This window comes from Gossypium hirsutum, chromosome A06 (assembly GCF_007990345.1).
Source record: "Gossypium hirsutum isolate 1008001.06 chromosome A06, Gossypium_hirsutum_v2.1, whole genome shotgun sequence".
NCBI classification, from domain to species: domain Eukaryota; kingdom Viridiplantae; phylum Streptophyta; class Magnoliopsida; order Malvales; family Malvaceae; genus Gossypium; species Gossypium hirsutum.
This window is the reverse complement of record NC_053429.1, coordinates 113111364-113123755: the sequence shown is the minus strand read 5'-3', so window position 1 is coordinate 113123755 and position 12392 is coordinate 113111364. Positions and strand designations below refer to the sequence as shown.

Sequence of the window (12392 nt, the reverse complement as noted above, 5' to 3'; positions counted from 1 at the left end):
TACAATTTCAGTAAAGGGAATTAAGAAACTGATAATATGTACCGACCATCAAATAGTATGGAAAAAACGATGCAGAATCAACAACAAAGTTGACTCAGGCTCTCGCACCAGCAGCAACAAGTTGAAGATAAGCAACATGGGACCTACTTACCTGTTTAAACTTCTGGTTGTAAAACCATGACAAGACATTTACCACCCAACAATTAAAAAATAATATTCATTTGATGTTATAATAAAATTTCTCTTTGCAATACTTTATAAATATTGTTAACATAAACTCAGTCATGTCTGCTCTTCCTTTTATTCCCCTCCTTCCGGGTAGCATGAGATCAATGTCTGTAACATGCTCTGTTCCTTTTCGTGTTCCTGTTAGAACATCAAATCCAGTTATCAAACATGCCAACGACATCTTTATGCTTAAACACAATCATGATCCTGGAAAGAAATCTTCCACATTTCAGATGAGATCATTCTCCAAGAACACGGTCAGTATCTTGTATTCCATGTTCCTTGTTCATCTAGATTACTTATCCATCATGAATGTTTGATGTCTGCTTCATCTTCTAACAGGTTTTCGAGGATCAGTCCGAGGGTGTAATCTGCTATAGAGATGAAAATGGAGAAATAGTTTGTGAAGGGTACGACGAAGGCCCTCGTTTTCCTCGACAGATTCCGGGGAAGTCCTATCATCTGAGGTAAGAACTCAGTCTCAGATTCCTTGTTAAGCCACATTCGAATACCTGTGAACTCTGTACTCCAAGTTGAAGCTTTTTGGCAATGTTCTGAAACCAGAGATGCTGAGATCCTTGATCTTCTCCGACATAGATGGCTCCAAATTGTTAATGGTGACGGGTTCGGCAATGCTAATAAAGGTGTTATCATCGTGAAAGATGACTCCTAGTGGTACGAATTTAATAGGTGCACTAGTAGAAAGCTTTGGCTCTTACTAGATTCCACAGATTTCATTAAATAATTGTTTCTACAAGAAAGACACTTCAAGTATTAGAGATTGTATATAGATAGCTACAAGATCTCTCTCTTGTAATCACTTTGATTTTGCATATTGATGATCAAAGCTAATAACCCCTTTAGATTTGTTGTTATTTTTCAATTGATATATGTGTTTAGCAGTTGCAAACCAAATTGCAAAAAATGAATGCTAGGAACACTAAATAGCAAATCAATTCTGAATTAAGGATGAGCAAACAAATAATGAACATAGGAAAGACTTTGGGAATTCTTCTATTTCATTGTGATACATGAAAAAAAAAAATTGGCGGACAAAAATACACTACATGATAGAATGCTAAATCAAATAATATAATATTTTGTACAAAAATTTCCTGCAGAGATCTAGAACTATCAGATCTTTGACAGAAATTCCAATGGCTTTAGATAGCCTTGTTTGGCATCGACTAACAAAAACATTTTTATGGATCTCTTTTGGTGTAAAAGAAAAATTGCTCTTCAAAAAGACTTCAAAATATGGAAAGAATCAAATGAACAAGGGAAAAAATAATGGTAGAGTTCAACTTCCAAATTATAAATTTGAATGTTGAATGAGAATCACTTAGCTGAGGTCCCACGTTGGCCCGTCTCTTCACCTGTATCTGACTGAGATTTGCTTGGAACGGAAGGAGGAGACCACTGATCTGGGATCATTAGAAAATAAGTTGACATTGCTTTCCTGAACCTTTTCTTGTATTGTTCAGGTGAAATTACTGTGGGTGATGCATTCTTTGGCCCACCAAGGATGCCTGAAGCCTTTACCCAAGTTTCAAGATGCTTGTCCCAGGTATACTGCCTCAAGAAATCAATGGTTCCCAGAACTAACTCATGCTTCTCCTCATCCACTCCAACCAGTAATGAGTAATCCATCACGTCGTTTGCCTGCAGGGAGGGAAATAACAAAAGAAATGAGCAAAATTGGATAATGTGTGGTCTAGTTAACATAAGTTTGCAAATGCATGTCATGTAAACTCCAAGCAACGATTTAAAACTTACTGCAAGGAAAGCAGTGTCATTCCATACTGCTCTTTCCAACAAACGCTTCGCTTTATTACCCACAAAAATCGGGGAGGTCGGCATTTGTTCGAGCAAGTTCTGATCTAGCAGAACCTTGTTGCTTCCACTAGAATCAGGATTATAACGAGATCTAGAAGATCCTTTGAGATCATATAGCCGTGTGACACTTCTCCTAAACAGAAGATTCTCCATAACCAATACATCTATCCTCGATTCTTTCCCACCTTTAGGTTGCTTTGTCGTAACCTTCCAAGAAAGAGAGAAGGGGGGGGGCCATCAACAATAAGAAATAAATAAATATTATAAATAAATGAACACTGTTTGCACCATCTCATTCCTAAAAGCATGAAAAGAGAGAAGGGGGGGGGGACATCAACAATAAGAAATAAATAAATATTATAAATAAATGAACACTGTTTGCACCATCTCATTCCTAAAAGCATGAAAAAGCAAAGGTTCTCTGCCCTTTCTAAGTCCCCTCAGATCGTTTTCATTCAAAAGTATCAGCAGTTAGCATCAATCACCCAGAAAAAAATTATAAACATGAAAGCTTCACCATGCAGGCTTATACCTTTTTTATGCAAAACAACCTTATTTTTTGAGCACTTAGTTAATGGAAAACACGTCAGTTTGGGATAGCTCCAGCTTCTTTAATGATCATCATAACTGACCATTTGTCTTTTAGATTAGAGATTATGATATATAGCATTAGAGCATATTAAACCCTAGAAACAAGCACCTGATAAATACCGAGAATCTTCGCCAGGGATGTTGGACTTCTAGATCTAATTGCTTCAGACAAGTACTTAAAATATTCAGGTGCAAACTTTAGAAATGATTCCAACTCTGTCTTTGTGACTTGTTTAACAATAAACCGATCGTCCAAGGTCTTTGCAAAGAAAGCATTGCTCTTGCCACCCTGAGCTCCCCACTTTTTACAGCGACTCAGAGACCTTACAAAATCCATCTCTGATGGGCAACATATTTTCCTTAATGTTTCAAACCACTTTGCATAGTAACAAGTCACCACATATTTCACTTTATCTGACCCATCATCTCCAAATGACACCCGGACATGCAAAGACTTCGTACGAGAGAGGGGGTCAATAATCAGGGAGCTGCGAGTTCGAAGAAGGCCATCTGCTGAACTAAAACTTCTATGAGGATCTAAGGCCAGATCATCAACAGAATGGCTCAACTGAAAATTCACTGAATCAGAAAGGGGTACTGAGGCTGTTGAATCCCCCTGGTCTTTAGGTCTATCCCCATCATCACTTAGCTGGGAATGGTATTCAGGCGATACTAGAGCATAAGATATCATACTTGTGAGCTCGTCATCATAAACTGGAATAACAGTGTCATTAATACCCACCGGCAGAAGCAGCCTAGCCCCATCTTGCAGTTCCAACTCTCTAAACGATGAAACATTGAACCGATCATATGCACTGAATGTATCAAGCTTTGAAGCACTTCCTAGAAAGTCTTTGTTGTATGAACGGTAGAAACTTAAGAAAGGCATTTTTAACCAGCTTACAAAGTCTTCCATATTTTCAGAACCTATACTGAACAATGCAGGAGAAGCAGAACGAACAACCTTTGGCACAATCTTTTCTTCATAATCGCCTTGCAAATCTACAGCACAAAAATCAGGAAGTGAAAATGAATTTTTCTTAGATAATACAGGTCCTCGCCAAATTTCGCCAGTCCAAGCAGCATCAAGGGTATCCGACAAATTTTCTATCACAGGAAACTGGCCTTCTGACAAGGCCCTGCGCACATTTGCCTTAGGCTTATCATTGTCATATTGATCAAACATGCTTTGGCTAACAGAAAGATTATTGTAGTCTTCATTTTCACAATTTGAATTTCTGTTCATGCCTGGTTCTTGATGGACTGCATCCGACTGATTTGTGTTTCCATTTACTTTTCCTTGATCATAGTCCGTATTGAGCTTTGCATCCACCAAAGTAGAGTCACTGCATTCAGAGCCTTTTCCATCTTTCAACATATCCATGTCCTTGATCCTCTCAATTTCAGTGGGAGGTTTCTCCTCATGTCCTGAAATTGAATTATTGCAACTGTTCTGGGTGCTGTAATTTTCTAATTTGGCTGCAAAAACCAGGCGTTGGTCCCACATATAAGATTGGAAAAGTAACTGCCGACGCAACCGATTAACTTCAAGAATGTCAATAACAGGTTCCCCTTTTCTCCCTTCCCTTTTCAAAGACTTTTGCAATGATTCCTAAACCAAGGTGAAACAGACATAAAATCCACTGACAATTAGGCCTAGACATAAAATTCAACTCAAGTATGTGAAAAGTACAACACCATAGGAGGTCTCACCTCAAACTCCAGCTTCTCCTTTTGTAATATTCCTTCTAATTCAGCAAATTGATGTCTTGGTTCAGATGTTTCCGTGTTACTATCAAGTGACCCCAAGCCCATTTGTTTTTCAGCAATTTGCCTTAGGGACTTTAGTACTTCAGAAAACAGAATCTCCGCCTGGTTATCCACCTGTTTATAACAATAAGATAAAAATAGATTACTCAAATGCAGAAAGATCCAAATTGGCTACTTCATAAAACTAAAACTATTATCATTACACCTTATCTGTTTCTTTCTGTATCCAATCTTGATTTTCATAGTCAAATTCAAGTTTTGAAGGTGGAAGGTAGACAGAATGAACATCAATTGTTGCATACCGAAAGCAAGCCACCATTCTCCCAAATCTACATGTGTTTAAACAGTGAGAGAAATGATATGATGTACGAAGTTTTTCTGGCTAACAATTCCTGATATTTCACTAGGCAGATCATGATCTAAATCATTCAATTATAATATATCAAATTGTAATCAGTTCACTAGAACAACCAAAAAGTCCCTAAGATCACTAATATCATGACCAAGGAGTTTGTATGGCCAAAAAGAAAAACAGAGATTAATGACACTTTGACGTGAACTACAATCATAAGGATCAATGTCCTGCACAAAACCATGTTCTAGTGTCACGGACTTAGGATTTGTGCCTCACAATCCGTGCACACTAGCACATTCTTGTTGAGGACAACTATTTGTACTCACACATGATATTCGGTTAATAATCTAAAAACAATAGGGAAAGAAGATTACCCATAGAAACGAAGACAATCTCTATGTAAAGAATGGCCACAGCTAGCAACCCTGCTCGCAGCTGCATGGTTTGAGAAACTAAGCTCCAAAAACTTCCCAAATGATAAGCCCCAAGCAGCATCAGACATCACTCTTCTGAGAGTCGCCGGAGGAGAACCATTGGTCCTAGGACATTGCAAGCATCTATGCCACATCCAGATCTTGCCCTCTTTTTCACCAGGCAAGAAAAATTCAGGGAGTTTCTTAACAGAAATGGTGAGTGTTCCTTGTCTATGAGTATAACAGTGAACATGTGCTTCTGAAGGCAAGTCACATGAATTGCATCGAAAACTCTGAAAAGAATCATCAGTCTCCTTAGTTTAGAGAGAATTACTGCATCTGAACAAAGAAATACATAAATGTGAGGAAGAGAAAGTATACCTGATCGAACAAATGATCCCGCAAGAATCGACCCAAAGGTTTATCAAAACTGCCATAGTATTTGATCCGAAAGAGATGGGATCTTTCGCAGACAGTCCCTTTCCGCACACATCGAGATGATAAAGATACCAAAATGCTCTGATTATCAGAAGGTGCAGAAGGAAATGCTTCATTTAAAGGTTTTGACACTTCAGATTGGTTATTATGGTTTTTATCATCTTGTTGCACAGATGTTGCCTTTGAACCACCTGACTGAAGTTCAACCACTGTGCTATTATTCTCCGAGTTAATGTGTGCCAAAGATTCCAACGGCTGGACACCATTATTCATGAAAGCTGGCTTACTTTTTTCCACCATAATTTCCCTCATTGAGGATTCTTTGGTACCCATTTCACTTTTCTTGGAAAATGCATCTGAAATTTTCTCAGAAGTAGTTGATAAAAGGGCAGTTGACTTTTTCACAGTGGGTTGTACAGACCACAAGCTTGTACCTTTACTCAAACAAGATGCTGGAGTTTCTTCTATCTTCTGAATATTGCGACTGATGATTGCCGATGGAACACCGTTAGCTCTTTGTGGTCCACTACAATGTTGAGGTCCCTGGGGCTTTACATTGGCAGGGGTAGTAAAACCAGGAACTGTCGATATTGACCTTGCCAAGGTTGATGGTTTATCCGGAAGTGCCACAGTCATTGGAGAGTTGGGGAATTCTGGCAGAGAGGCTCCTTCATCGGCAAGAAATGATGTCTCCAAAGCCAAGTGATAAGCTGCAAAAATTCCATATTGGATTACATTCTTGGCTTTCTTCAATTCATCTCCATTTGCACCCCTAAGCAGTATCTGAAGCAAACATATATATATATACACTCAGTTAGACTAATGAAATGATCCATCATAGCAATAAATTTCATATAAATCCACACTGGGGTCAACATGAATATTATCTGTATCAATTGTCTCTTTTTTTTGGTTAGTTTAAAAAACTTACAGTGCAACCTAATGGCTTAGGGCAGCCTTCAAAATACATTAATGTCTTGGCCAATTTCTTCCCTCCTTGCCTAGCAGAGCCAAGATCTTCCCTGAACCTCTCAACATGAAATTTTTCACAGTAGCCCAGCTTCTGAGAAAAGAGATGGTCAATGGAAGGGACTATTTGAGCGCCAGTGCAGCGTGCAATGCGTTCTAATAATGGCCTCTTGATATTGAGAACAAGTGATATGTTTTTCTCCAGAAGATATTCCTGGGCAAATCGAGAGACTGATTTCTCTACTAGAAGGATATTAGGTTTATGTGCATGTATCTTCGCTACAGCCATCTTCAAATGATCCATTTCCTGGTTAAAGATGTCAAACCAGTAAAAGAACCACAAAAAGTAGAATTTAGAAAAAAAAATCATGGAAGTAAAAATCAATGAAGCAAAATAGAAAGGAACACATAAAACATGAAACACCTGTAGCAACAAAGTATCAAAACTTGACAATAGGTTAGAGACCCGCTGGTATTCAAGAGCTCCACCAAGGATCATCAACCGAGGTTTCTCTACTATTGAATTCATTCTTCGATGAGCAACATTTTTCTTGCAAACAACTCCCTTGATAACCATACTATAAGAACCATAGGAAAATCAGAAATAGTAAATAAAATGAAATAAATTATAAAAGGTTCATAACCAGTGCAGTATTATACTTCAATTAGAATGTATGATGCAGCAAATTAGTGCAACCGATAGTTTAATGTCAGAAGGTACTATCATGAAAACCTGCAATTTACTTGTAGAATGAGACAGTAGAAAGAATTGAAGGGAGGTAGCAGATCTTGCAATCTTTAGGCAGTAGCAAACTGTGAGATTTTGGAGTTTAAAAGAGAGGAATCTCCATCTCATTGGCATGTCACTCCTGACATAATAATCTAATTCTTTTGCTTTTCAATCGGAAATCAATGACTTTCTCAAGTTGCTGCACCAAATGTCAATGTGGACAAATGGAGAAGAACAATTCAAGTCAACAATTTTTTTTTTTTTGGCACATGCTTTAACAGTATCTATAGCTATTTACTCAGATAAGATTGCAGATTGATTCATATCTTATTCATCATAGACCAGGTAAAATGAAGAGTTGAATTGATATTATTAAGAATCATATTAAGAAAATCCTAGCATAAACTTGTTAGATTCACATGAGTTATTAAATTAGGAACCTGCTACTCAGCAGCCAAACTTAAGCCGGTATGCACTATATTAATATGCTGAAACCTTAAAGAAAAGGGTTGATGCAGACAATACAGGGTTATCTGTTTTACAAAGCAATCATAGTGGTCATCTCAGTGATTTTATCTAATTCAGATATCTACATTCACAAGAACAAAATGGCATAAAGGATGGTACCACACAAACATTTATTATCTGATGTAACGTTTACCTCTCATTGCGAAGCCCAGAAGCTATGCATTTCACTTTAACATATCCAGCTGGGTCCATCTCTCCCCCTTTGCTTGTGTATGGCTTCAAAAGTGAAGCAGCCTCCCAAGAAAGAGCGGTGATGATCTCCAACCAGCTATCTTTACTAAATTCATCACCCAAAGGAAGGTTCTCGACCTGTAAAAGCTGAGCAATCAAAGCCCTAAAATGCCCATCAACAATATTCTTTGTTACTTTCTTCTGCTCCTCATTTGACCTACTGTCCCTAGAGCGAGATTCCCCACTTCCGAAACTGCTTGACTTGCGCCAATACTCCCACTCACTTGCACCTTCACCGTCATCCTCTTCTTCAAACATAGCAGCTTCCCTCTCATCTTCTTCATCTTCTGGTTCAGGAGGGAGCCAAAGAAGTCCATTTTCAAAATCTACAGGCTCAGCAGCATATAAAGTAGGTGATGCTTCATGTTCATCACCATCGTGTTCATCTTTCTGCACAAGCTGTGATATTCCTTCCACATCTGGCGAAGGAACACGGTTGACAGGAGAAGTGCTTAAACTTTTTGAGTCGATATTTTCTCTATCAGGATAAACTTTCTGTGACTCATCATCATTGCTAATGTCATCAAAGTCAATAGGAGTATAGTAGCCATCATCTTCAGAGAAATGCGATGTCTCAGAATCAGACAGATATAAGCAGTACTCATCATCCTCATCATCAATCCAAACCTTTTGAGTCAATATTCCCTCAGAACTTCTTGAGTCAATATTTCCTCCATCATTATTGCTCATCTCATCAGAACTAAGAGGCGTATAGTAGCCATTATCTTCAGAGAAATGCATTGTATCAGAACCGGCCATATCTAAACTGTAGTCATCGTCCTCATCATCAATTCCAATGCTGAAAGAATAGCAAGCAACGTTTAAGTATTAAGAATAGAATCTCTCCAAATCTTCCAATTGGTTTCAATGGCTACTTCCTTTTTCATTCCTTTTTCTGTTTTCTAGAGATCTATTCAATAGGCAGAACTAGGTAAAATATATTAATGAAAAAAATGACAATAACGCTAATAGAAATGGACAAATATATATATATGTACATACAGATACCCTACGGCCCAAGGCAAAATATAAAGAAATTAGTTACGCTTGGCCGGTAGACAAAACTTTAAAAATTTTAAGAAAAATGCACTTAGGTGCAAGAACATCTGACCTGCTCCATGAAAACTCATATTGGCTGGAAGATGGATCTTCTGCATCCATAATAAGATCATCGCTAAACTTGGGTGTTTTCTGGCTAGGCCTGCACATGCCTTGCCTCATTGCTGAACGAGGGCTGGGAATAGACCTCCGATGCAAATGTTGGAATCGTCTGGCTCGAAATGCCACTGAGCTGGTAATACTGGTGGCCAACATTGAGGAACAAAGATCCTGGTCAGGCACCCACACTTGACCATCATTGGTATATATCCCAGCCTCCATTGCTTGAAACAATAATCGCATACCCGCATCATCTCCTGCTCTTCGAGGGGGATCCGTGGGTCATAAGATGGAGCAGGAATTGAGTTTGCTGTACACTTGGCACAGAAAACTCGGCCACAGAGTCGACAATGGTGTCTACGGTTAAATAATGTGAATTGGGCATCACAGTCATAGCATACTCTGCAGCTATGATCGGGCATCCAAAAATCCCGTGATTCATTAGCAGCCTCTGATTGCCAAGGGAGCCACGACTTTAGTAAACTAACTAGCTCAGAAAATATGTTGTTAGGAGCATCCATCATCCATCTACCAATGATCCGACTGCCCTCATTCATTATGCTATGTTCATTTGGCACCCGTAACAAACCATAACCTACATAGCCTGAAGACACAATCCGACCAACGAATAATTGACACTAATCCACCTATCTAAGTAATTCTCACTTCATCTCAATCCAACAATGAAGACTATATGGTACGATAGAAACAAGAAACTGCTTCCACCTTAATTAAACCCTTATCCAAATCAATTTTCTCGGTATTTCTCCTAAACTGAAATAATTTTTTTGTCAAAATTCTTCTATCTTCAATTTGTCCAACCAAATCACAAATTGCAAGAAAACCAGACCTTAATATAAAGGGTAAAATTATAAGGCTGATCCTCAGTTACTACAAAATAAGATCAAAGCACACCCCTTTTCACGAACCAGTACACATCCATCTTTCGTCAATAACTCACAGGCGGAATTTAAACAAAACCCAATGTTCAACCAAATATCATTTTGTCATTAAAACAACCCAACGATAATCAATCAATCAAATTTTTTCCCCCTCCCCACAGATATATACAAACAGATTTTTACGCTATTCAACCCTTTTACCTTGGATTACCAATCAACAACGCATCATCAAACAAACGATGATCAACCTCTTGAAGAATGAAGCAACCAGCCAATCGATTCTTGCCACCCACGCAAACGAAAAGCAGGTGAAATCCAAGTGAAAGAGAAAGCCACCACAAACCCAGAGTGAGATTCTGCGTCAAGAAACCAATAGAATGTTGAAATTCTTGACCTTGATAATGAGCCTATCGTTTGCAAGATCAAAAACAGAACCCCATTTTTTCTATTTTGCAAGTTTGTATCAAAAACAACACCTGAAAAAGCCTATGCACTGTTTCCCATAAAAAAAAATAATTTGGGCATACTATATATATCTAATCTCACAGTCCAATCAAAATATATTTTTTTTTTAAAGTTGTTGACAGTATTATTTTGCCCCGATATCCTGTGGTAGAGAAAGCTCTCTCCTTTATGAATTGACACTATGCTGCATGTATAAAATAAAATTTAAAAAAAAAATTGAGCAATGTTTTTTTTGGGTTATGGAAGGACAAAAATGACATTGAAAGAGATTGTACTTAAGTTAGAAGTTTTGGAGGTTTGACTATATTTAAAGAGGAATGTGCATCAGGAACGGAGGAGACTTTGAAGGGTCATTTATTTGCTGCCTCTCCCCCTCAACGACGGAATGCGATGAACCACATTGCTCCTCTTCCTACCGATTCCATGATTGTTTTGGCTCTCTATCTACTATACCCTATATATACCATCATCCATTATTAACATTTTTAGGGGAGAGGCGAAAGGTTTCTATTATTAACATTTTTTTTCCATTATTAACATTTTTTTTAGACTCTTATAAGTCTAATCAATTAAATTTATTTGACTCGAGACTCACTTACGGTAAGATGAAATTAACTTATTCTTTTTCCAACACAAAAATCAATTGAAAACCTCAAAATGATTACTCCAGAAAACAGTGAATTGCAGTCATGTTCGTCTGCAATTTTGGTTCATAAAAATTATAAATACGGTCCTGGTTTTGATCAAAGTCCATCAAAGAGAGATTTTCTTTTGCCATTTGAGTCTCAAATCAATCCATACGGACCTAAAAAAAAAGACCGAGCATAAAACTTTCAGAATGAAAGCGGATGTGAGAACTGAAAAAGCATACCCAAATAAACGGATTTGAGCGAATGAACAAGAGAAGAGAAGGAACTTGAGTGTACTTTTGTTGGGGATTTTTAGCCCGGTAATGTTTGGCTTGTTGGAGTATCTCTGCAATTCATTTTTCTTCCTTGAAAAAGCTATCTTTTGCAGCAATTTTGATGTTTTCTTAAGATCATATACAAGTTTCCAAGCAAAATTCAGGTTTCAGTCTGCTCTGTTTTGTTGATATCTATTTTGCTACATATTCTGGTCTGAGAAACATATGGTGATCTGCTGTTCGAGTGTTATTCCGATAAATTTCGGTTTCTTCTGAGCACAAAAATGAAATCTAGAACGATACTGATATAAGAAATCACGAGTTTTGACGAATTGGCATAATGATTTTTTTTTATCCTCCAAACTTTACAAAAAATAATTATTTTAGCTCTGAGTATAAATTTTCACCTCTTTTAATCATTCAATTTATATTTTTTTATTAATCATTCAATTTATATTTTTTTTATTGTCATGTAAATATCATATCAGTATTTAATTAATATTTTAAATTTTAAAATATTAAAATTATATTTTTTTATTTTAATTAATTTTAATTTTTAAAAATAAATTTTATTATTTTTTATTTTTAAATATTAATTAAATACTGATATATTATCTATTTGTATGTAATGTTAACAAAATTAAAAGAACATTCATTTTTATATAATTCAACCAAAAAAAACTTAAATTTAAAATAAATAAATAAAGACAAAAAAATAAGTTCTTTTTTTAAGTTGAAGGGTAAAATCATTTCATCGACAAACTTTGTCTGTTTAGTGTCACTCTCCGTCAAAGTTATTAGCTTAATCCCCCAAGGTTCAATGATGCTTTTTAACTTAAACTTTGATTCTCTCTTATTTTATATACAAAATTCT

The 12392-nt window shown here is 37.0% G+C and overlaps 2 protein-coding genes across 3 annotated transcripts; one reads left to right on the top strand and one right to left on the bottom strand.

The window, feature by feature from the left end:
• The first annotated feature begins 251 nt into the window (after positions 1-251).
• On the top strand, positions 252-1876 carry LOC107961832 (uncharacterized). 2 transcript variants are annotated; one of them, XM_041115627.1, is made up of 4 exons: positions 252-485; positions 571-695; positions 793-903; positions 1713-1876. In XM_041115627.1, exons 1-3 carry the CDS (start codon positions 285-287, stop codon positions 899-901), a joined length of 435 nt encoding a protein of 144 aa, XP_040971561.1. In that variant the 5' UTR covers positions 252-284; the 3' UTR covers positions 902-903; positions 1713-1876. The 2 variants fall into 2 exon arrangements, with proteins under 2 accessions (XP_040971561.1, XP_016753484.1); XM_016897995.2 differs by lacking the exon at positions 1713-1876 and having other exon boundaries at positions 253-485; positions 793-1091.
• LOC107961831 (1-phosphatidylinositol-3-phosphate 5-kinase FAB1B) lies at positions 1297-11030 on the bottom strand. The gene is given in 12 exon segments (XM_041115626.1): positions 1297-1890; positions 2005-2271; positions 2765-4267; positions 4369-4539; positions 4631-4754; positions 5155-5486; positions 5575-6414; positions 6563-6907; positions 7025-7178; positions 7992-8888; positions 9201-9462; positions 9465-11030. Coding segments are annotated over 12 exon segments (5559 nt in total). The 5' UTR covers positions 9805-11030; the 3' UTR covers positions 1297-1566.
• Positions 11031-12392: the final 1362 nt, after the last annotated feature.

Excerpts from the sequence above, each read along its gene's own strand:
- LOC107961832 (XM_041115627.1), top strand. The coding sequence starts at position 285 with ATGTCTGCTCTTCCTTTTATTCCCCTCCTTCCGGGTAGCATGAGATCA. Across the intron at positions 486-570 it reads GATCATTCTCCAAGAACACG|GTTTTCGAGGATCAGTCCGA; the intron begins GTCAGTATCTTG and ends ATCTTCTAACAG. Across the intron at positions 696-792 it reads GGGAAGTCCTATCATCTGAG|AGATGCTGAGATCCTTGATC; the intron begins GTAAGAACTCAG and ends TTCTGAAACCAG.